Genomic DNA, 22532 nt, shown 5'->3' with positions numbered 1-22532 from the left:
GGCCTGCCCTCGCACACGTGCACACGTGCGTGTGCAAGACGCGCGCGTGTGGCCCCCCCCCGCCCCAGCCGGCTGGCAGCACTTGCTTGTGCAATTGCACACGCGTGTGTGTGCCAGCCGGGGGGGGGTGTGCAGTGTTGGGGGGGGGACGGGTCCGGCCGCGCTGCGTGTGCGGCCCCACGCGGGGGCGTGCGGGGATGAATCACGCCGGGGCCGGAGCCGCGGTGAGTCACGGCCGCGGGGGGGGGGGGGGACACGCGTGTGCACAGCGGACACGCGCGGACGGACACCCACCCACGGGTGGGTGCCCGAGGGGTGGTGAGTGAGCGCGGGGCGGCGGCAGCAGGAGGGACCCACGGGGCTGGGGCGGGACGGACGGACGGACGGACGGAGTGGCTTCTGCCACCTCCCCTTTAAGAGGCGGGGCCGCGTTCCTGCCCGCCGACAGGCGGCGCGGGGCCCTTAAAGGGGCCGTTCCCGCCCGCCCCAGCGGGGCCGCGGGTTCGCGGCCCGGCCCGGCCTACTTCCGCCTCCAGGGCCTGGGCCCTGCCGCTGCTATGGTAACGGGGGGGGGGGGGGAGGTTTGGGGTCCCCTTGAAGAGGTTTGGGGTCCCCATAGGGTGGGCTCGGCCCGGGGAATGGGGGGGAGGTTTGGGGTCTCCGCCATGGGGCCTTCGGGGTCTTCTCCGGTCCCCACGGGCTGCGGCACTGGTAATGGAGGCGTGGGGTGTCGTCGTCCCCCTCTTCCCCGGAGGGGAGGGAGTGGGGATCCCCTCAGGCCTCCCCGTGGGGGACGGGGTGGCTCGGGGGTCCCCGCAGGACAGGGGGGTACCCCATGAGCGCAGCCGGGGGGGGCCCCTCGCTTTACCCACTCCCCTCCCCGCAGGCCTGCCGCCTCCAGAAGCTTTTCGGGACCGACGGGGACCTGGCGGACGAGGTGAGGGACGGGACGGCACCCGCCTGGCACCGGTGACAGCCGTGGGGACACCGCCGGGGCCTGGCACCACCCCAACACCCAGGGGGGTGGCTTTAAACCCCCCCCCCCACCCACTGGCTGGTGGGTGCCGGTGGTGGTAACTCGTTAAACGGCGTTAACGAGTTATTACGAGGTGGCTCGCCCTTGGGTTTAATCCCCAGGGGCCATCAGGGTAAGGTCCTGTGCTGGCCTGGTCACCCCATGGGTGGCTGTGGGGGGGGGGACACGGGAGAGGGACTGGGGGGACGGGGCTGTTTGGCTGCCCGGTGCTTTCTCCTCCTGCAGGATTTCCTGTCCGCCGTGGAGGACGCAGAGAACCAGTCTGTGGTCCCTGGACGTTTGTCACTCAGCGATAGCCCAGTCTCTCCCAGTCTGCAGTCACCAGCTCCCAGTCTGCAGTCTCCAGCTCCCAGTCTGCAGCCCCTCCACCCATTGGGACCCCAGCTCGGTCACCGTGCTGGTAAACCCCCTGGCCTGCGGCCCCTCGCCAGGCAGGGGGAACAGCCTGCGGGCTACCGGGGACCCCCAGCCGGGGGAGCGGCCCCCCAGGATGAGCTGGACAATGATCTCTTCCTGGCTGCCTGCATGGAGCTGGAGGGCCCCGAGCTGCCGGTGGGGGCCGGTGCTGCCCGGCCACCCCCAGGCCAGTGGGAGAAGCCCCCACAGATACGCATGGGGCAGGAGAGCCCCCGGGAATGGGGGGCCCCCAAGAAGCTGCGGGTGGGCGAGGAGCTGGTCTCCCCTGGCTCCAGGGGGCTGGAGGACAGACAGGACCCCCTGCCTGCCCCACAGGCAGCTCCTGCTCCCAAGCTGGTGCTGCGGCCCAGCGCAGCTGGTGCCTGCCCCCCCAGACCCCCCACCATCCCCCTGGGAAAACCAGGTGGCTCCTGGGGCTCTGTCCCCGCTCCCAGGGGTCCAGCCCTGAGGCCTTTCCAAGCATCCCTGTGTCGGCCGGGAGCGAGCAGCTCCTCCGCGGGGCTGCGGGTGCCCCGGACCCCCATGGCACAGACTCCCCGGCAGAGCTGCCCCCCACCCCGGCTGCCCCCTGGGCCTCCCACCAACCCGCCAGCCTTGATGAGCTGTGTGGAGCCCCCGCCGAGGCAGCCGCCCAGGCCGGCCCCAGGCAACCTGCAGACGCCAGTGGTCACCAACCACCTCGTGCAGTTGGTGACGGCGGCCAGCAAAGCACCCGGGGCTGCCCCCCGTCTCCCACCGCAGGGGAAGACTCGCCGGTTCCCGGGGCCTGCTGGGATCCTGCCCCAGCAGGTGGGTGCAGGGGATGGGGTGGGATGGGATGGGAGCAGCTGGTGAAGAGATGCAAAACCCTGGACGTCTCTCTCTCTCTCTCTCTCTCCCATAAGCACGCTGGGAAGCTGCTGGAGGAGATCCTTGTTTCTGCTCCCCAAACTCCAGCTCATGGGGCTGTGGCGAAGCCGCGGACAGAGGTAACCCCCTGCTCTGGCACAGAGCTGGATATGAATCTCGGTGGCAGTGCTGTGGGCAGTCCCTGAGGCCGCAGCTTTCAGAGGGTGATGCTGGAAGGGGAGGGGGTCCCCGGGGCTCCCCCCCTTGCTGTGACGGAGCTGCGAGACATGCTGGCTCGTCTGTGGGGTGGTGACCGCAGTTGTCCTGTGACTCCAGGGACTGCCCAGCTCCTCGCCACCCACAGAAGAGGATTTTGGGAAGGGCCCCTGGCTTGCCATGAAGACAGAGCTGGGGCTGGACGAGAGGGACCCTGGCTGCTTCCTCAGGACCTACAGCGTGGTCATGGTGCTGCGGAAGGTGAGGGAGGCCCTGGGTGAGGGCACCGGCCCTGGGGACTCGGCTTCCTGGCTTTCCCCTTGCCCCTTGGAGCTGTTTCCAGGGCCGGGCATCAATGTGGGGAGGGGGCCGAGCTGGGCTGACCGCAAACATCCCGTGGCCCCGCGGGGCTGCCCTTGGGGATATCGGTGTGACGAGGGTCTACGTGTTCAGGCAGCCTTGAAGCAGCTCCCAAAGAACAAGGTCCCCAGCATGGCAGTAATGATCAAGACCCTGACCAGGACCAATGTTGACGCTGGTGCCGTGTTCAGGGACCCGACTGGTAAGCGCAGCCGTGCTCATGCCCGGGTCGGGCTGGGGCTCCTGGCTATTGTTCCCTGCGGCTAACGGGTCCCCTCCTCATCTGCAGGAGAAATACAGGGCACGGTGCATCGCCTGCTGCTGGAAGAGAGACAGAGCGAGCTCAGGCCCGGCTCGGTGCTGCTCCTGAAGCAGGTAGGAGATGCGAAGGCAAATCTCTGGCAGCAGCGTGGCATTTGGGGCTGTTTCTGCTACAGGCACGGCTAACCCACAGTCACTGTGTCTGGCTGCCAGGCTCCCATCCTGGGGGAATGGGACAAGAGGCTCCTCCGGCTCCTCCTCAGGCTGTGGCCAGCAGCACCAGCAATAGCCAGAGCCCTGGCTCTGACCCACCGCTCTGTCCTCACAGGTGGGTGTCTTCTCCCCGTCCCACCGCAACCACTACCTCAACGTCACTCCCAACAACCTGCTCAAGATCTACCCGCCGGAGCCCGAGGGCAGCTTCTCACAGTCGTCGCCGTCGCAGCAGAAGGTGGGGGAGGGCACGGTGCTGCTGGCCCTGGAGGGACAGGGATGCTGGGCTCTCCAAGGGTATTACTAGGGGGTCTGGACTGCTGGGACCCTCGAGAGCAACTGGGGAGGAAGGGGGAGCCTTGGGAGGGACAGAGAAATCCTCCTGTGGGCCCCCAACAATTAATCTCTGCTGAGTTTTGCAGGTCCCTGCCCAGGCTGGGCTATTCCTGGACCACCCTGCACAGTCCCTCCGGCATGTCCCTGCCCCTGGGGATTGGGGACGATCGAGGATGGGCAGCCACAGCACAGAGCGGTCTCCTGGGGGCTTCTCCCTGCACCTGCAGAGCCCCGGACCTGGGCGAGAAGAGCCAGTGGGAGCTGACGTCTGCGACATGGGTGAGTTGGACCCGCTCTGGGTGGGGAGGAAAAGCTCAATGTCTTGCGGAAAACAGGCCCTGGGGTCAGGCAGTGTCTCCCCTCCCCTGTAATGCCAAAGAGGGGCCCTTGTCCCACTGCATCCCCCATACGTGGAGTTGATTTCTCCTCTATACACAAGTAAAACTCATGCATTTCATCCTTCTTTGCCTGTACAGATGATCTGGATGGGCTACTGGGAGAGCTGCCTGAGGATTTCTTCTCCACTCCGGCCCAAGCTGACTGCTGCTGACCTCAGGGAGCTGCAGCACAGCCATGGGGCTGGGGAGACGGTTACTGCTGGTGTGGTCTGGGCTGAACCGTGGCCTGGCAAGGAGGCCGAGCAAGCAGGCGATGCACTGGCCAGCCACCTCCTCCTTTCTCTGTACGTCTGTTGTGTTTGTTCTGGAGCCGAGAGCAGGGGGACCTGGGGAGTCCTGGGTGGACACGGCCTCAGTGCCTGTCCCCAGTCCTCTGGGCGGGCTGGTCCCTCTTGGCTCCCAAACCTGCATTAAAGGGCTGTTCTGTCCCTGCCTCGCTCCGTCTGCTCGTGTGTCACCATCCCCTCTGCCACCGCAGCCAGCGGTGCCCCATCTGTCCCTTCTCTGCTGAGCTGCAAGCACCCCAACCCCTTCCTCTATGGGGGTCCTCGCTCTCCCTCTCCTCTCCCAGGCAGGAGGTGCCGTTACCCCTTGGGGCTCTTGCGCAGCCTCGGCCTGAGCCCTGCGGGGTTCTGGGGTACCCAGATCCCAGCCCAGCCCCATGGGACCGTCCCCATCTCGCACCCATCAACAGGTTAAACTCCCTGGCAGCCCCGTGCCAACGTGACCCTGTTTACCACCCCGGGTGAGTTATTTATAGGGTGGCCTGGCTTGGGCTCTTGATTCAGCATTTGTGCGTGGGGCACAGCCCTATTTATAACCCCCACCCAGGCGCAGGAGGCAGCTTATTGCCCCCCTAAGCCTCCCTCTGCCCTCCCGGGGTGCCCATGGCCCAGGAAACCTTCGCCTTCACCTCCTCTGCCCTGCGCTCGCTGCGGCTCCAGCGAGAGCTGCTGGAGCAGGAGGATCGCCGGCGAGCCCTGGCTTGGGAATCGGCCACACGACGGTTCCTGCCGGCGAGCCCCCGGCCCCCCCTAACCCCCCGCCGGCGGCCCCAGTACTGCCGGGACCCTGCCGTTCACAACGCCCTGTACACCGGGGACCTCCTGCGTGTCAAGAGCATCTTTAAGGATGAGACCACCGCCAACCTGATCATGGAGACGGTCAGCGAGGAGCTGGTGTGGTCGCCCGAGCAGGGTACGGGGTCGGGGTGGGGGAGTCCCTTCCCTTCCCCACTGGGTGCCCTGCAAAATAAATGGGGGCAGCTGGGGGGGGGCGCTGAAGGGAACCAGGGCAAGGAGCGATGGCTGAGGATGCAGCAGCTTGTGGGCTGGGGGGAGGAGGGCTGGCTGCTCTAATTTGGGGCTGGTGGGATAGGGAGGATGCCCTGGGAAAAGGGGGGGGGTGATCCCGGGTTTGCTCCCCCAGGGCTTTTCCTAGCTGGGGGTGGAGGCAGGCGGGGGGGATATCGGGGATCACAACCGGCCCCCTGTGCTGGGCTACGGGGGGGGTGGGGGGGCCCGGTGGAGTTTGAGGGGTGGGTGGGTTGGCAAACCTGGGGCAGCCCCCGGCTGACACCTCCCCATCCGAACAGGGCTGTGGGTGCTGAGCCCCCGCCGGCAGCAGACATCGGCCCTGCGCATCGCCGCCGGCCGAGGCTACGGCGACTGTGCCCGGCACCTTGTGCTCCGGGGAGCGGAGGTGGACGCGGTGGTGGGGGGCCGGGCCCCCCTCCACGACAGCGTGGCCGCCCCCCGCCCCGAATGCACCCGCCTGCTCCTGGCCTTCGGGGCCGACCCCAACGTGCTGAGCGCCGAGGGCTCGGCCCCGCTGCACCTCTGCACCGCGCCCGACAGCCTCCCGTACGCCCCGCCCACCGCGGGACACGCCTCCCCTTCATCTGCATATAAGGCTCCGCCCCGTCGTCCCCCCACCCCATGCTCCAGCCAATTCTGCGCGGCAGGCTCTGTCCGAGGGCTGGGCTGGGCTGCACGCCGGGCTCCACCCACCTGATCTGCATAACATGCTCCACCCACACGACCGGCCTCATCTGCGTGCCAGCCCCTCCCCACCAGGCACCCAGCCCCTCCTCCGCTTCCATCTGCAAGCCAAACCCCACCCACCCACCAAGCCCCTCCCACACCCTCACCTGCCAGCAAAGCTCCACCCACACCCTGAGCCCCGCCCACAGAGGCAGCCTCGTCTGCATGCCAGGCTCCACCTCCCACCCAAACCACACCCACCCCCTATAAACCTTGAGCGATAAGCACCCTGGGCCAAACCCCGCCCCCTCAAGGCAAACCCCGCCCCAAAATCCAAACCCCGCCCCTAAAGTCAAGCCCCGCCCTTCCAGGTCCCGGGGCTCCCTGGTGGGACTCGATGTTTGCAACCCCACGCTGCAGCACCCACCTGCATCCCGGTGGTCCCGGGGGGGGGGGGCCCCGGGGGGGGGTCTCTGGGGAGGGGGGGTCCCCAGCCCCGGCTCACCCATGTCTGTCCATCCCCAGGTGCGCGGAGCTGCTGCTGGCACACGGGGCGCGGGTGAACCTGGGGACGAGGGACCGGCAGCTGACGGCCCTGCACGTGGCGGCGCGGCAGGGGCTGGTGGCCCACGTGGAGCTGTACCTGCGACACGGCGCCGATCCCGCCCGTCGCAGCCGCCAAGGCGAGACCCCCCTCAACGCCGCCTGCTCGGCCGCCGAGCGCCCCGAGGACGCCGAGCGTTACTACCAGGTGGTCGAGCGGTTGTTGGCGGCCGGTGCCGATCCCGGTGCCGCCGGCCGCAAGGATCACACGCCGTTGCACAACGCCTGCGGTAACGGGCAAGCCCGGTTGGTGCGGCTGCTGTTGCGACACGGGGCCGATGCCACCGTCCCCAACTGCGCCGGTTACACCCCCATGGACTGCGCCCTCCACGCCGTCGAGGAGTACCGGCACCAGCGCCCCGAGGAAACCATCGCCCTCCTCCTCAACCACGGTGCTGGCCCCATCCACCCCAAGGTGGGCAATTTGGGTAGGGGGGAGCGTGCTGGGGAGGGTGACGGGGTCACGGCGGTGTGTGCGTCCCCCCCCCTTGGTGACACATCTCTGTCAGCAGATGCTCAAGTTCTGCTGCCGGCACCCGCCGGCGCTGGAGGTGGTTCTGAACGCCTACGACCGCATTCCCCCCACCGAGGGCTGGGTGGGGGCCGTGCCCCCGGAGCTGTGGGAGGTAAGGGGGTGCGGGGTACCGTGACGTGGGTGTCCCCCCCCAACCCCAGCTCGCTCACCCCTCTGGTGTCCTGTCTCCCCCCCCATCTTTTCCAGGAGCACCGGGATTTCTACGCCTCGGCGGTGCGCATGGCAGGCCAGCCACGCCGGCTGCAGCACCTGGCCCGCTGCGCCGTCCGGCGGCACCTGGGCACCCGCTGCCATGCCGCCGTCCCCAAACTGGCCCTGCCACCCCCCCTGCGACACTACCTCCAGCTGCCCCTCGAGGGGGTCATCTCCTGAGTGTGCCCCCCCCCAAATAGGGGTGACAAAGCGGGGGGGGGCAGCTCTGGCTCCCCCCGCTGGCCCTCCCCTCCCCCGTGTGTGTGTCCCCCCCAAGTGCCCCAGTGTCAATAAAGGGACGTGGCAGAGGTGGCTCTCGAGGTGGCTCCTTCACCGTAGGGACCGCCAGGGCCACCGCAGCGGGTGGGATGGGGGACTGGGGGGGACACACACAGGGCCTAGGAGGGGGTGACAAGCCCCAGAGAGGTGACAGCCAGGCCCTGGGGGACACAGGGCCTGCGAAGGGGGGGTGACAGGCCCTGGAGGAGGTGACAGCCAGGCCCCGGGGGGTGGGAGGGCCCGGGGAGGGGGGGTCAGGCCCCGGGGAGGTGACAGCCGGGGGCGGTGACAAGCCCCGGGGACACACGAGGCACAGAGGCCCCGCCCCACGCCGCCTCGGGCCCCGCCCACCAGACCCCACCCCTCCGCACAGAAGGCCACGCCCTCTTCCGCCCAGCCTGGAGGCGTGGCCCGAGCGCTCCCCCCCTCCCACCCCATTCCCTCTTCCCCCCTCTCCGCGCGCCATCAGCGAGCGCCGGGCCACGCCCAGTAGGCGTGGCTTCCGCCGTGCGGCCGTGACGCACTGCGTGCGCGACCGCGGCCCTTTCCCACCCACATCACCCCCCCCCGCCTTCCCCGCGGCGTCGGCGGCGCTGTGACGTGGCGCTTCCGGCGCGCGGGCGGCGGCGGGACGCGGTGAGTGCGGGCGGGGCCTCACCGGGAACCCCCGGGACCAGCAGGGACCACCCCCCCCCCGGGCCTCACAGGGAACGCCCCCAGTACCCCCCGGGCCTGGCAGGGACCCCCCGGGCCTGACAGGGAACCCCCCCGGGACCCCCCGGGCCTGGCAGGGACCCCCCCCCGGGCCTCCCCGTGCAGCCCCAGGCTTGCCAGAGCGCCCATGCCCCCCCCCCCCCGCTCCTTCACTCCCGCACTGACCCAACCGGGACCGTCTCACACCGACCCACGCCGTCCTGCCCCTGCTTGGCCCGGCCCCTGACTGTGCCCCCCCCCACTCCGTCCCCTCCCAGGGGGTTTAACTCTCCCCAGCCGGGCCCTGTCCCGCCCCCACCGGGCTGCGCCCCTTCCCCACCGGGGCCGGTGTCGGCCGGGCAAGGGGCCGCTGCAGAAAGAACCGGGAAGGCTTTGACCGACGTTAACAGGGCTCCTCGCCCCGCTGCCGGCCGTCGCTCTGCTCCCTTCCAGGAGCGGAGCCGGTGCTCGGGGATGGAGTGACCCTGCCTGGGCACCGAGAGGCTTCGGGAGCCCACCGGGAGCCTCCGCCGACCCCGGTAAGGTGAATGCGGCCCCGCTGAGCACCCGGCTCCTTCCTGCCCTGGCCGATTCCAGCTCGGGTTGTAATTACAGGTACTGTGCTCCTAATTGGCACGTAGGAAGCGATAGCATCATCCTCCTCCCCACAGGGACGAGGTAATTACTCCTGAGCCGTAAGTTCTGCTTCCTAAAAGAAATCCCGCGATCACTGAGGTGCTGCCACCTTCCCTGCCTGCTCAGAGCTCCCCACGGCTCCCTGCCGGCATCACCCTGGCCCCGGCTTTTGCTGCTTTGGTATCTCGGTAACAAAAAAGAAGCGTTTCCAGTAAAGAAATCTCCCTTCCCTCCAGCAATTCGTGCAGCGGGAGCAGCAGCAGGATTTATTTTAAAGCTGAACGTGACCACAAAGCAGCCCTGGGGGTCACCGCTGCCACCGCACGGCCGGTTTGCACCTGGCACGGGGGCTTCGTGGGGGAGTTAAGGCAGAAAGAAAACTGAGGGGGGGAATCCCGGCTCCTCCAGCCCACTCCAGAGATGGAGCTCCCCGCTGCCACCTTCATCCGAGGGGTGGGGGACGAGGTGACGGTGGTGGCCGGCATCGTGGTGCTGGTCCTGGCTCTGGTCCTGGCGTGGCTGTCTACCTACGTCGCTGACAGCAGCAACCAGCTTTTGGGAACGATCGTCGCGGCGGGGGATGCGGCCGTCATCCGGCTCGGCCACGTGGAACATTATGTGGGGACGGTGGGGGTGGCCGAAGCCCCAGAGCCCTCCAGGGTCCCCGAAAACGTAGAGGAGAAAACAGAAGAGGAGGGGGGGGCGGCGGCAGGGCCAGTGGTGGAGCAGGGGGACAGCGGCAGCCCCCCCGACCCCAGCCTGGAGCGACTGCTGGACATCCGGAGCTTGCCCAAACGGACCTCGGCCGCTGAGCCCAGCGCCCTGGGCAGCCAGGGGGGGCTGCCCGCCCCGGGGGAGAGCGACCTGTGCTCCGGCCTCATCAAGATCCGGCTCAAATTCCTTAACGACACAGAGGAGGTGGCTGTGGTCCGGCCTGAGGACACCGTGGGGGGCCTCAAGAGGTAAGTCCTGAGGGAGAGGGGGGGACATGAGGGAGCACTGCCTGGTTGCGACCCCCCCCTCCTCCTCCCCCACAGCTCATGTGTCCCCCGCCTTGTACAAAACAGCCCCCTCCCCACCATTCTGCCTGAGAACAGTGGAGGGTTTTCATCCGTTCTCGCTGCACCGCTACCCCTGTGCTTTGCCGAGGGATCTCCAAAAATAACGAGGAGGTGCCGATTTTAAAATGACAAGTTTGAAAGACGAGACAGCGCATGGTGGCAGTGCTGTCACTGTCCCCCCGAGCTGGGACCCTCATCGATTTTACCATAGGGGGGGTTTCCCCCAGCCCCATCTCTGACCTCTTCCCTCCTTCCGCAGCAAATACTTCCCAGGCCAGGAGAGCCAGATGAAGTTCATTTATCGTGGGCAGCTGCTGCAGGACCAGGGGCGGACGCTCCGCTCGCTCCACATCACGGACAACTGCGTCATCCACTGCCACCGCTCCCGGAGTGCCACCACCGCCACCACCCTGCCCGACCCCAGCGCCGCTGCCCCCGATGCCGGCAGCCTTCCCCTCGGCGGGGGGAACCTGATGGTCCCCACCATCATGGTGGTGCTGGCGGTCGTCTGGTATTTCCGTATCAACTACCGTCAGCTCTTCACCGCCCCAGCCACCGTCTCCTTGATCGGCCTCACCGTCCTGTTCAGCTTCCTGCTGTTTGGGATGTACGGACAGTAGGGAACTCGACCGGGAGATGCCAGGGCCACCCCCCCCCCCCAAGCCTGTCCCCATGCGGCACTCGGGCAGGCACTGCTTTCTTCACCGCGACGTTATGGTGACTGGAGCTGGCACGACAAGAGCTTGGCGCATCCTTCCCAGTCTTGGTGCTGGACTTTGTCCCCCCCAGAAGGGGCTGTGCTCCCCCCCCAGACACTGTCCTCCTCCCTCCTGGCCTCAAGCACAGCTCCAGGGAGGAGCTGGCTCTGGGGCAGGATCTTGGCCTGGGTGAACGGCATGGTGGGTACGAGCCCAGGGCCCTGCACCGGAACGGGCTGTGGCTTCCTCCCAGAGACTTTTAAAAGCAAATAAAAGGTGTAACGTCAGCCCGAGCGCTTGCCTTCCTGCCCGAGGGGTGGCTGCCGGTGAAACCGCAGCTGGCTCACCACCCTGCTGCCTTCCCCATGCTTTTGGGAAGGATGTGTTTAAAAAAAAAAACAAAAAACAAACAAACAAAAAAGCCCCACAAGTGGATTTTGGTAAATTGAGTGGTGGGAGCCAGGCTGGGCAATGAGAGGTGGGGGTACAATGGCCCTGCTTAATTACCTGTGGTTAATTAAGCAGGGTGCCAGCACTGCACAGCAGCCACGAGCCAGAGATACCAAGTCAAGATGCAGTTTTATTTACAGGGGCAGCCACAACCCACTAATGGGACACACAGACCTTACAACGGCTCAACTACCCGTACGGGATGGAGTACGTGCGCAAAAATACAAGTCTCAAGCCCAGGAGAGCCCCAGGCGGCCACCAGCTCTGCCACATGGGCAAAGACACGGACCTGTGGCGGGGGGGGGACGACAGGGCATATCCAAGCCCCCCCCCAGCCCCATTACACCCCTTGGACCCCAAATTGCGGCACCTCTCTCGCAGCCGGAGGAGCTCAGGCTGTGTCCGCTCACCCCCAGTCACCGTGCCCTCCCCAGGCGGTTTGCGGGGGGGGGGGGGGGTGCCCAGGGTGGTCCCCCACGTTTCTGGGTGCCTGGACTCCTGTCCTCAGGCCCCGGGGCACGCAAAGGCCAGCTCAGCGTGCTCCAGTGGCCAGGCCCCCCCCCCAGCCCAAAAGCCATGCTGGGAGCTACCGCCGACTGCAGCGGGGAGGGACCGTGCAGGGGTCCCCACGCAGCTGGGGGTCCCCCCCGGGGGGTTTGGGGTGCCCAGGGCTCCATGGGGACCCTCCCCCAGGTCCTGCCACAGCACTAGCCTTTAGCAGCAGTTTTAAAACAATAGTGAATCCAGAGTCGAGAGCACCATAATTTGCAAGACCCACCAAAAGGAGTAGCCACCCCACCATGGCATCAGGGCAGGGAGGGGACAACAGAAGCAGCCCCCCCCCCCAGGGACATATAGCTGAACTCGGGGTGTCAGACAGCCATTGGAGGGGTACAACGGAGGGGACTGAGCCAACCCTGTCCCTGACAGCCCCTGTGATGGAAAACAGCTGGAAGCAGGGGGGGTTATCACTGGGCTGTGGGAGACCTGGATCTGGCCAGAGGGACCTGTCCTCCCCAGGCCCGCACAGCGGGGCGCTGGTCCCGGCCCCCCCCCAGCCAAAGACTGGAGTCCATGGGGGTACAAACACTAGCCAGAGCTGTTGGGGGGGGTCCCAAAGGACCCCCCCTGACTGCAGCAGCAGGTCCCCAGGCATGTGGGGATGGGGACGCAGAGCTGTCCTGGGCCAGCAGCCTGGGGATACGAAGCAGGGGGGGCGTTGCCTCCAAGCTGGGCTGTGTCCCCCCCCAGGTCACACTCTGGCTGTGGAGGTACGGTGCATTTCCCAGCCCTGCCAGGCACAGGGGATGTCCCTGGCAGGTTGGGGTCCCCCCTCCCCACACAGAGGCCAGTTTGGAGCAGGGAAGGTCACAGCAGCTCCCCCTGCACCGAGCTGGGGACGTAGCCCAGGGTGTCCCCCACAAACAGCCCCAAACATGAAGGATGCAGCATGCAGACCCCCCCCAGCCGTGACCCAGGCAAGCCCTGTGCAGGCAGTGCCAGGCCCCAAACACCCCCAGCAGCCAAATCCAGCTGCTTACAGCAGATTGGGGGTGTATGGGGGTCCCTACTTGGCTCTTCTGAGCAGGAAAAAGCCCCCTCCACCATGCTCCCCCCATCCTGAGCCAGCCCGACCAGCGAGTGCCAGCCCGGGGCATGGAGAGGGGGAGCAGCCCTAGGCTGGGGGGTGACCCCAAACCCCTGGGGCAGGAGGGATCTGCACCTCCATCGCCCAGGTTCGGACCTGCCCTGGGGGCCCGGGTGCCCCCCGCCCCGCTGGGGTAAGGGTGCTCTGGAGGAGCGCATGTGGGAGGGGGCGCAGCTGGTTTTTGGGTGGGCAGTGGGAAAGGAAGCGTGGGTTGTGCCCCCATCTCCAAGCGAGAAGCCCCCTCAGAACCCTGATGGGAGCCCCACGTACAAAAACTATGTCACAGAATAAATAGAGGCACCGGGGTGGGGGGGCGGAAGGAAGGGGGGCACTAATGGGGGCTCCCAAGTCCAGCCCCCCACCCCCACCCCACCGCCTGCAGCGATGGCCAAGTCCTCCATCCTCCGCGCCCCGGGTACCCGCTTTGTGTCCGAATCGCGGGGCTGCCCCAGCCGGGGCGGGAGGGGCTGCCCCGGCCTGTGTCCGTCTGTCTGTCCGTCCCCCCCACCATCAGCTCCGCTGGGCTCAGTTGATGTCGTCGTAGATGCTGGGGGTGTGGGGCGCGGGGGGTTTGGGCTTCTTCTTCTTGCTGGAGCCGAGCCCTGGGGCGCCGCTCACCAGCCCCAAGTGGGGCTTCTTCTTCTTGGTCTTGCGGGACTCGGAGTTGTTTGTACCTGGGGGGGGGGAGAAAGGGAGGAGATGGGGGTGTTGGGGGACAGCTGGGCTGGCAGAACCCCCCCAAAACACAGAGGATCCCTCCATTTACCAATCCATACACAGGAAAATGTACCCCAAAACATTCCCCCCACCCCAGGAAGGTGTGTGACAAGATGTCCCAGCAGATACTCGAGGGACTCTTCGAGGCGGCTTTGGGTAGCCGTTGTCTGTCTGTCCATCCCCTCTTGTGCTGGGGAGACACCAGGAACACCCAGTTTTTCCCCCTGCAGAGGGGTCTGCGCAGCAGGATTTGCCCCCCCCCCCCCCAACACTCACTGGCTTTCGAGGAGGCTGAGTCGGAGGGCGAGATGTCGGAGGAGCCGTCCCACTGCAGCCGGCTCATGATGGCCTGGCTCTCCGCCACCTCGAAGCTGTCGTTCTCCACGCTGCCCTCCGCCTCGGGCAGGGACCTGGGCAGAGGCGTTACGGGGGTCCCCAGCCCCTGGGACAGGGGGTGGGGGACGGAGTCCGTAGTACTGCAGCCCTCGATACAAGGGGGATGCCGGGGGCTCGACCCAGCTCCCCACCACCCAGCTGGGTTGCACATCCCAACCCCAGCCCTCTGCTCCTGTCCCCTCCAAGCCTCCCCGGGAGGTGTCCCTGTCCCCAACCCCACCTGAGCACCCCAGGCAGCCCCCCCCCTCCATCCCCACACCAGGACAGCGGCCCTGGGACCTTGTGGACCCTGGGTGTCTGTGCTCACTTACGCAGAGGGACCAAGGAGGTAAACCCGGACCGATCTCCGTTGCTCATCTGTGTGCTGGGGACACCGCAGGGATCTGATGGAGGAGCCATGGGGTTGAGTCAGGCATTTTGCTGTCTGCCTCTTTCCCCCCCCCCAGCTCCCACGGCGATCTGGGCACCCTGGGGACCTCCTACAAAGCCCCTCGCAGCCCTACACCGAGCAGGGAAAGCCCAGGACTCTCACCTGGTGCACATCTTCTTGGTGTGCTCAGAGATGACCCCGCATTGCTGGGGAGAGAAGGGACGGGTGAGCAGGCGGAGGAGCAGCCACGTGGCCCCCAGGCTGCGCTCCACCATGGGGTCCCCAGTCCCAGTGACCCCCAACCTCCCAGTGCTGTCCTGTCCCCCCAGACAGAGCAGCCACCACGTTCCCCCAGGTCTGGGACTTTCTGCCCAGTGGGGTGCAGGGCTTCTCTAGGGGAAGATGCACGTCCCTGTCACTGGGGTCAGATCACAAATGTCCCCGTTCCCAGCCTGGAAGCCAGCCCCGCTGGGACAGAGCTGAGCCAGGAGAGACCCCAGGAGTCCCAGTCCCCTTGCAGCCCATCCAGCTGGAGACGGGGCTTCTCCTGCACCCATCGGTGCCTCCCAAGCCCCCGCGGTGACCGACCCCGCGCCCCCAGCCACGCACCGTGGTGAGCAGCGTCCGCAGCTCCTCGGGACCCAGTGTCTCATAGTTGATTCCTGCCGAGTTGCTGTACTGCAGGGGGGGGAGCAGAGAGCAGGGTCAGGGCCGGTGGGGGACAGGGACATCCCGGGGGGGACAGAGGAGGGACTGGGGACCGTCTCCCCCCCCCCCCACCGCATCCCACCCTAGGCTCACCTTGAAGGGATCAGGGTTCCCGCCGATCTCGCCTGGAAGAGAAGAGGGGGGTGAGGAGGGTCCCTGCCCGAAGCCTGGCCCCCCCTGTACCCCCCCCCCGCTGCCACTAGCCCCATCCAGGGAGAGCCCTGCCTCCGAACAAGCTCCGCCCACCGTCAGTGCCCCGCCCACCCCTGACCCCGCCCATCCCAAATACCCCGCCTCCACCGCATGCCCCGCCCCAGCCCCATTCCCTGCCAGCATCCCAAACCCCGCCCCCGCCGCGACGCTCCTCCCCCGCCAGATGCTCCACCTCCGGGCGGCAAAAACCCCGCCCCCCAGGCGACAACAGCCACGCCCCCTCACCATTTTTGTGTTTCAGGGACTTGGACCTGCGGGGCGAGTTGGGGTTCTGCAACGAGAGCGGGGGGTGTTGGGGGGTGCAAGGTGCCCCCCCCGTGTCCTCCACACCCCCCCACCCCGGCCCCCTCCCCCAGCAGCACCCCAACACGCCCCCGGCCCCCTCACCTTATCTGATTTCCTCTTCTTTGCTATGGGGAGAGACAGAGAAGGGACAAATTTTACCTTCTCTGGTGGATTTAGCCCCAAACGCCGCAGCAGCCGCCACCAGCCCACCCTCCCCCCCTGCTGCCGGGAGGCTCCCCTCCCCAGGGATGGGGTGGGGCAGTCGGGGACCCCCACACTCGGCTGCTCGCACCCTGCCACCCACTGCACGCATGCCCAGGACTGGGGTTCAAGGGCCACGGGGAAGCCGGGACATGTCCCCCACCCCTCACGGGGGCCAGGGACCCCCGGCCAAGCTGGCACCCACACGCCCCACGTCCCCCCACCTTTCTTCTCGGAGCCGTAGGACCAGTCGTTGTCGTTGATGTCGTCGTTGTCCTCCTGGTCGCTCTCTGACTTGTTCATGTTGTTGCTGCTTGCGATCCTGTACGGAGAGGGGGAGGAAGGTCAGGGACCCACAGCCGGGATCCATCCCGCGTCCTCCCTGGCACCCCAGGATCCACTCTGCACCCCACCAGCACTGCCATGCCCACCCCAGACAGTCCCAGCCCCAGATCCAAGACAGGGATCCCCAGCAGCCAGTAAGGGAAGCGGGGAACAGAGAAGCCAGGATTCCCGGTTTGTTTTTCCGGGAAGGAAGGAAGCAGCGGGTTAAAGCAAGAGGAGCTGGAGGTGGGACTCCAGGGTTGGGGGGCAAGGATGCACACCCCCACAGTGAAAAGCAAGGAGGGGGAGAGCCCAGGTGCCCACTTTCCACCCCAGGCTTGTCAGCGCCCAAATCCTCTGCACCAAGGAGAGACACAGCCCCACAGCCTCAGTCCCCCCTTGCGCCTCAGTTTCCCCATACAGAGGGGGGACCGCCGGAGCCCCCAGCCCGGCTTTTTGGGGGGGACACGCTCACCTCCGGTTGGCGATGCGGCTGCTGTTGCGGCCCATGCCCAGGCACTTCTCCAGGTGGGGGCGAAGCGGGAGGCGGCGATGCTGCGGCTGCAGTAGGGGGCACACGCATTCCTTGTTCTTCCACTGGTTGTAGACCTGCCCGAAGATGTCCACGCCGGGCTGGTCACGATCTCTGCGGGAAGCACACGCATCAGCCCCCACCCCGAGACCACCTTCTGCTGCGGAGGCGACGCTGGCCGTGCCACCCCGGCTCCGGTGCTTTGCTTTTTGGGGGGCGGGTGTCCCTTGGGCTGCTGGTCCCTTCCCAGACCCTCAGCTTGGCTTTGGGGCCTGAAACCAGCAGCAGTGCAGCAAGGGGGGGGGGGGGGGTCTCTCCTACCCGCACCCACCCGGCCGTGCTCCCCCAGGGCAAAGCACCGCAGCTTGAGGCAATATTTCTGGGGTTCAGTTCAACTCAGGGGTTTACAAAATGGCTCCTCTGGACGGAACGGTCACGTCCCGGCAGCACCGGCACTGCTGGGGGGACACTTGGGCTACCGAGCGTTTCATCCCCCTCGGCACCGCTTGCGCCCAAATCCCTACGCACGGGGACGACCGATCCCTCCCCGCAGCCTCTCCGCGGCTTTTCCCGGTGGCACCGGGAGCGGGACGCTCGCCGTCTCCCCGTTGCCAGCGTCACCCCGTCCGCGGGGAGCTGCGGGGCGCTCACCGAAGTCCTTCATGCTGTCGGGGTCCGTGTCCGTCCAGGAAGAAGTAGCCGCACTTGACCGCCGGTGGACTTCGAAGCAGAGGCCCAGGCAGGCATCTTCCACCAGGTCCGTGTAGATCTCGTGCGCGATGGCCTGGGGCAAGGCGGGGGGGGCTGTTAGAGATGAGGGAGGGAGGTGGGGGCCGCGGGGGGGGGGACAGACGGACCGTCCAGGGGGACAGACGGACAGGGCCGGGGGAGCCGCTTACCTCCAGTTTGCTGTTATCCAGGCCAGACAAAGACATATCCTCCATTTTCATTTGCAACTGCTCGCGGAGAAGTCACGCCGAACGCTCATAGCACAGGACACGCGGGTGGTCTCGCTGGGGGGGGGGGCGGGGGGGGACAGGGGCCACGCTGGCACTTCACCCATGGCCAGCAGACACCCCCCCCAGCCAAAAACCCACCTCACGCCCTGGGGAACACGTAGACCCCAAGATCTCCAGAGTGTCTCCAAGCCCCAAAGGCAGAGTCCTGGGTTAAACCCCCCAGGAATGGGGAGGCTGGGGGGGGGGGGGGCGGGAATGGGGGCCCCCCAGCTTGGCACCAGCCCCCCCCAGCGGGGTAAGTCAAGGGAAGACGTGGAAGGGTCCCGGATTCGGATCCGCTCCCCGGCCCCGCCGCCAACTTCCCAGGGAGGGACAGCCGCTCCCCAGTCCTTCCCTCTGGATAAACCAGGCCTCTCCCCACTGGCCACCATGGGGGGGGGGGGGGGCCACCCCCTACCCCCCCACTGCCAGCCCCCCCAGCCCCCCCTCCCCACCAGGGCCAGCCTGGGACATGCCTGGCTATCACCAAGGTGTCAGCCCCCCCTCCAGGAGCCCCCCCCCCCATCATCTCTGGATTGCAGGTGGGCACAGGGGACTCGAGGTGCCCCCCCCATGCACCCCAAAGCTGCCCCCCCCCCCAGAGGGGCGGTGGGTTTTGCTGCATCACCCTCCCTTGAAGCTGATGGAGGGAGGGGACAGGGCAGGGATGGGGACCACCATGTCGTGTCGCCCCCCCCCCAGGAAGCACCCCAGACCCCCCCCCTCCAACAGCAGGTCTAAAGACTGGAGGGGGGGGCCCCAAACTCACACCAAGACACCCCCACCGGCACCCACCAACGGTGGGTACTGGCCAGTGGTTTGTGTCCCCCAGTTGCCATGGAGGAGGGGGGGGGGGTTCCGACCCAACCACTGGCACCTGGGGGGGGGGGGGGGTCCCGTGTCATGCCCCCCCCCCCAACTTGCACCCCAGCACCCGCTTCCGGACCTGAGCCGGGGATTTCTTCCCTCCACCGCAGAAAGAGGAAACACCGGCTGGCATCGGCTCAGACCCGCGCCCCGTGGGACCCTCCTGGACCCCCCCCGGCCCCCCCCGGGGTTGAGAGGCTGGTGTGGCTCAGGCAGAGCCTTGGGGGTGCAGGAGGGGGGGGGGGCTGCCTGGTGCTGCCCCCCCCCCCCTCCCCTGCTGCAGGCAGGCCTGCAGGCAAGGCCTGGAGGAGTCGAACAAAAGGGATGCAGGGACCCAGCTGGGGGGGGGCTGCACCCTGCCTACCCCCCCCGGGGTGATGCCAGCCTGGGAGGGGGGGGGTGATGCCAGCCCCCGGGGGGGGGCACACACACACCCACCGGGCTGAGAAACCCCTGCAGGAGCTGGGTGCTGCATCAGGCTGGGGATTGGGGGGGGGGGGGGGCAGAAAGAGGGGGGGGCAGCTGGAGAGCGAGGAGGGGGGAAAGGGGGTGTCAGGGTCTGGGGGTCCCCCACAGGGCGGGGGGGGGGTCGCGGGGATCTGCTGGGGCTGGGGGGGGGGCAGGAGGGGGTCACGGGGGGCTTTTAGTTTTTGGGGGGGGCACACGCGGGGCGGGGTGGTCCCGGGGGGGTCCCGGCACGGGCCGGGTGGATCGGGGACCCCTGAGAGCCGGGGGGGGGGCCCAAAGCAGAGCGGGGCGGGACCGGGGTCCTCCGGGGTGGCGGGGCGGGGTTCCCTGGCTCATCCCCCCCCCCCCCCCTCCGGTGCTGCAGGGCCCCACGGCGCGGCGGGACCCCGGGAGCGGGGAGCTCCTGACCGGGAAGCCCGAGAAGGGTGGATCGGTCGGTCACTTACCGGCAGGGAGGGCCCGCCGGGTCCGGGTCAAGCCCCCGCCGCTCCACCGCGGGGCCCGGCGGCGGCTCGCCATGCTCGGCGGCAGGGCCGCCCGCCCTCCCGGGGCCGGGGCCGGGGCCGGGCCGGAGCGGGAGCGGTGAGCGGGAGCGGGCGGGCCGGGCCTGGCGCTCCCTCCGCCCGGCGGCGGCCCGAGGCGGCGGGGGGGGGGGGGGGGGGGGGGGGGGCGGGGGGGGGAGAAGGGGGCGGGGCGCCGCACCCGGCGCGCGCACGGCCCGCCCCCGCGCCCACCGCCAATGGGGTGGCTCCGTGCGGGGGCGCGGCCAATGGGAACGATCGTCGCCGCCGCCGCCGCTGCCGCCGCTTGCCGCCGCCGCCGCCGCGCGGGGCCGGCACCTTGTCGGGGGGCGCCGGGGCGGGGCGGGAGGAGGGAGAGGGTGCGGAGGGGGTGTGGCTAGGCGGTGGGCGGGGCGAGGGGGCGGGGGCGGGGCTTGGGGGCCTCCCTCAGGGTGCGCCGGGGCTTCCCCCCGCCTCCCTCTACAGAGACCCCACGGATGCCCGATCCCCACGGATCCCCAGTCCCTATGGACCCCCCCCACCCCTACGGATGCCTCCCCCCGTCCCCAGGAATCCCCCCCCATTCCCACAGATCCCCCCCATCCCAAGGATACCCCATCCCTAGGGACCCCCCCACCCCGGGGATCCCCCCCCCTTAGGGATCCCCCCCTCCCCAAGGATCGCCCTATCCCCATGGATCCCCCCCTATCCCTATGGATCCTTCCTACCCCTATAGACCCCCCCAGTGAGCCCGATGGACACCCCCCCCCCGATAATGACTCCAATGAAGCCCCCTAATCCTCATCGCCCCCAAGAGCGATCCAAACGGACCCCTGTGCCATTACGGATCCCCGGATCCCCCCCCGAGCGACCCAGCCCACTCCCCACTAGCGATCCCTACGGATCCCTGTGGATCTCCCCCCCCCATATCCCCACGCAGCCCCCAAAAGTGACCCCTAGGGATCACTCCCCCCCCCCCAGTGGATCCCCCGTGATTCCCACAGGTCCCCCACATCCCCCCACGGAGGGGAAAAACACTCCTCACACTTGGGGTTTTTTTTCCTAAAGTTTTATTTTTTATAGTAATGACATGAGAACAGAAACATTATTTTTCACTTTATTATACAAAAAAAAAAAAAACAAAAAAACAAAAAAACCCAAAAAACTCAAAAAAACTCAAAAAAACAAACAAACAAAAAAAGAACCGAAACCCAAGCAAACCGGGAAACCGCAGATGCGAGGCCCCCGCGTCCCGCTCAGCCGTACAAATTCCAAATTGGGATTATTATTTTTTTTTTAATTTTTTTTGTCTTTTTTTTAAACCTACAAAAACACTCTTTAAATATTAGAAAAAAAAGATGATTTTTTTTTGTTTGATTTTTTTTTTTTTTAATGTAATTCACAAGAACTTCCATCTAAAGGATCCCGGGTTTTTGTGGCAGTGCCAAAATGCACTCAGGTTCAATTCTCTTGCAGCGCAAACGCCTTTTCCCCCAATTGTCGGCGCTGTAAGAATTTTTCATTTTTATTATTATTTTTTTATTATTTTTTTTTTTAAAACAGAAAAAAGAAAAAAAAAGGTGGTTTTTTTTGTCTTTTTTTTGTACTAAAAACACATCCACTAAAACACGACGGTGCTGGGTACATTCAGCAGAAAAAGGGATGGGTTTCCCCTTAGGGGATGGGGGGGGAATTAAAAATTGGGAAGAAAATTAAAGGAAAATCCCAAATGGAGGCGTTGGGGGATGGGGGGGGAGAGAAGAACACAGAGGGACAGACAGACGGACATGGGGGGGGGGGGGGGAGACACACACACCGGCCGGGTTCTCTTGGGGGACCCCGGTCCCAGGGGGGACGCGGGGGGATTGTCCGTGCGGGGGCAGCCGGGTTCACCCCCCCCCACCCTGGGGTTGGGGTCAATTTCCCCCAAATGGTGGTATTTCAGCCCAATTTGAGGCGAGAGACTGTGACAGGGGGTGTCGCCCCCCCCCCCCAGCATTGAGGGGGTCCCTGGTTGTGTTTCGGGGTGACTCAAGGTCTTTAGGAGGGGATGGATTTGGGGTGCTGAGAGCAGCAAACCTGGGGGGGCTGTGGCTGGGGGGGGGTAGGGCACTCCCCTTGCAGCCAGAAAACCCCAAACCTGCAGCTTGACCCCCCCCCCCATTGTCGTCCCCCCCAGCCACCCACTGAGCTGAGATTTGGGCAAAGAGAAAAATGCCTAAGTTAAAGCACACGAGAGAAAAAGCCCCCCCAGCCTGCCCTCCCCAGCCCGAGGGGGGGGGGGCAGGTGCCCCCCACCCCCTTCCCTGGGACCCCCAAATCCTGTCCCCCAGCCCAGCTCCTCTCCGGGGACAGGATGGGGTGGGGGGGTGGACCAGAAGGGACAAACTTTGTGCCCCCCCCCCACTCCCCAGAGAGTGGGGGTCTGGTGGGGGGGTCCCCCTAATCACACCAGGTGGTTGGGGGGGGGGGGGGGATGAGAACCCTGCAGGGAGGTGCCGGGGGATTGCTGGTGCTCGTGTCTGCTTAAAAAAAAGGGGGGGGGGAGCCCAGACAGGCGCTGCCAGGCCCCCCACCCCCCCCAGTCCCCGCGGCCCCATCCCCCTCCCGGGGAGGGGGGCATCGACCCCCCAAAAATAAACCCAAACCGCACCAATATTTACAGCATGGCCGGGGGGGGGGCGGGGCAAGAGCCCCCGGGGGTGTGGGGGGGGCAAACTAGGGGTAACTGGGGCAACTGGGATGAGGGGAACACTGGTCCCCTGGGGATCTGGGGTGAAGGGAGAGGAGCAGCTTCACCGAAAATGGAGGGGAAAATGGGGGGGAAGGGGGGGGGGGGAAGAAAAAATAAAAGATGGATCTTTCTTGTTTTATAAAAAGGAAAAAAAAAAAAAAGAATAAAATAAAATACAACGGCACAACAACCACCGACAACACAGAGGGACAGTCCGGCAGCACCCCCATGCCGACACCCCCCCCCGTTGGTCACACTGAGCAGCCAGGACCCCGAGGAGGCGGGGGGGGGGAGCCACACGTGCCACGGCCCCGGGTGCCCCCCACCCCGGCACACACGCTCGCACACACACGCACGCATCCCCCCCCCCCAAATCC

At 66.6% G+C, this 22532-nt stretch overlaps 4 protein-coding genes across 12 annotated transcripts; 3 read left to right on the top strand and 1 right to left on the bottom strand.

Annotated features, from left to right (window-relative positions):
• Nucleotides 1-383: 383 nt before the first annotated feature.
• On the top strand, nucleotides 384-4498 carry HROB (homologous recombination factor with OB-fold). Of its 2 annotated transcripts, XM_052785211.1 has the most exons (10): nucleotides 384-560; nucleotides 887-937; nucleotides 1262-2242; nucleotides 2338-2421; nucleotides 2618-2758; nucleotides 2951-3059; nucleotides 3147-3232; nucleotides 3447-3569; nucleotides 3754-3946; nucleotides 4144-4498. In XM_052785211.1, the coding sequence occupies exons 1-10, from the start codon at nucleotides 558-560 to the stop codon at nucleotides 4215-4217; spliced, it is 1845 nt and encodes a 614-aa protein (XP_052641171.1). In that variant the 5' UTR covers nucleotides 384-557; the 3' UTR covers nucleotides 4218-4498. The 2 variants fall into 2 exon arrangements, with proteins under 2 accessions (XP_052641171.1, XP_052641170.1); XM_052785210.1 differs by having other exon boundaries at nucleotides 432-560; nucleotides 887-2242.
• Nucleotides 4251-7689, top strand: ASB16 (ankyrin repeat and SOCS box containing 16). 2 transcript variants are annotated; one of them, XM_052785212.1, is made up of 7 exons: nucleotides 4251-4349; nucleotides 4760-4810; nucleotides 4897-5262; nucleotides 5660-5927; nucleotides 6573-7065; nucleotides 7163-7276; nucleotides 7372-7689. In XM_052785212.1, exons 3-7 carry the CDS (start codon nucleotides 4953-4955, stop codon nucleotides 7555-7557), a joined length of 1371 nt encoding a protein of 456 aa, XP_052641172.1. In that variant the 5' UTR covers nucleotides 4251-4349; nucleotides 4760-4810; nucleotides 4897-4952; the 3' UTR covers nucleotides 7558-7689. The 2 variants fall into 2 exon arrangements, with proteins under 2 accessions (XP_052641172.1, XP_052641173.1); XM_052785213.1 differs by lacking the exon at nucleotides 4760-4810 and having other exon boundaries at nucleotides 4261-4349.
• A 542-nt stretch (nucleotides 7690-8231) lies between these two features.
• On the top strand, nucleotides 8232-11031 carry TMUB2 (transmembrane and ubiquitin like domain containing 2). 7 transcript variants are annotated; one of them, XM_052785219.1, is made up of 4 exons: nucleotides 8611-8888; nucleotides 8991-9027; nucleotides 9222-9947; nucleotides 10306-11031. In XM_052785219.1, the coding sequence occupies exons 3-4, from the start codon at nucleotides 9406-9408 to the stop codon at nucleotides 10664-10666; spliced, it is 903 nt and encodes a 300-aa protein (XP_052641179.1). In that variant the 5' UTR covers nucleotides 8611-8888; nucleotides 8991-9027; nucleotides 9222-9405; the 3' UTR covers nucleotides 10667-11031. The 7 variants fall into 7 exon arrangements, with proteins under 7 accessions (XP_052641181.1, XP_052641179.1, XP_052641180.1 ...); XM_052785220.1 differs by having other exon boundaries at nucleotides 8991-9044; XM_052785217.1 differs by having other exon boundaries at nucleotides 8965-9027.
• Nucleotides 11032-11304: 273 nt separating this feature from the next.
• ATXN7L3 (ataxin 7 like 3) lies at nucleotides 11305-17596 on the bottom strand. The gene is given in 16 exon segments (XM_052785222.1): nucleotides 11305-13516; nucleotides 13836-13969; nucleotides 14267-14338; nucleotides 14488-14531; nucleotides 14935-15003; nucleotides 15127-15158; nucleotides 15472-15517; nucleotides 15634-15656; nucleotides 15957-16054; nucleotides 16532-16592; nucleotides 16595-16628; nucleotides 16630-16700; nucleotides 17240-17270; nucleotides 17272-17300; nucleotides 17303-17372; nucleotides 17488-17596. Coding segments are annotated over 16 exon segments (1014 nt in total). The 5' UTR covers nucleotides 17539-17596; the 3' UTR covers nucleotides 11305-13367.
• Nucleotides 17597-22532: the final 4936 nt, after the last annotated feature.

Source organism: Harpia harpyja, chromosome 4 (assembly GCF_026419915.1).
Source record: "Harpia harpyja isolate bHarHar1 chromosome 4, bHarHar1 primary haplotype, whole genome shotgun sequence".
NCBI classification, from domain to species: Eukaryota; Metazoa; Chordata; class Aves; order Accipitriformes; family Accipitridae; genus Harpia; species Harpia harpyja.
The sequence above is the reverse complement of the archived record's forward strand: the minus strand, read 5'-3'. Positions and strand labels throughout refer to the sequence as shown.

Bases quoted from the DNA above. Each gene is read 5' to 3' on its own strand.
- HROB (XM_052785210.1), top strand. From the start codon at position 1,178: ATGGGTGGCTGTGGGGGGGGGGACACGGGAGAGGGACTGGGGGGACGG. The intron at 2,759-2,950 runs GTGAGGGAGGCC...CTACGTGTTCAG, and splicing joins TGGTCATGGTGCTGCGGAAG to GCAGCCTTGAAGCAGCTCCC. The intron at 3,233-3,446 runs GTAGGAGATGCG...CTGTCCTCACAG, and splicing joins CGGTGCTGCTCCTGAAGCAG to GTGGGTGTCTTCTCCCCGTC.
- ASB16 (XM_052785212.1), top strand. From the start codon at position 4,953: ATGGCCCAGGAAACCTTCGCCTTCACCTCCTCTGCCCTGCGCTCGCTG. The intron at 5,263-5,659 runs GTACGGGGTCGG...CCATCCGAACAG, and splicing joins GGTGTGGTCGCCCGAGCAGG to GGCTGTGGGTGCTGAGCCCC. The intron at 7,066-7,162 runs GTGGGCAATTTG...CTCTGTCAGCAG, and splicing joins CTGGCCCCATCCACCCCAAG to ATGCTCAAGTTCTGCTGCCG.
- TMUB2 (XM_052785221.1), top strand. From the start codon at position 9,406: ATGGAGCTCCCCGCTGCCACCTTCATCCGAGGGGTGGGGGACGAGGTG. The intron at 9,948-10,305 runs GTAAGTCCTGAG...CTCCTTCCGCAG, and splicing joins ACCGTGGGGGGCCTCAAGAG to CAAATACTTCCCAGGCCAGG.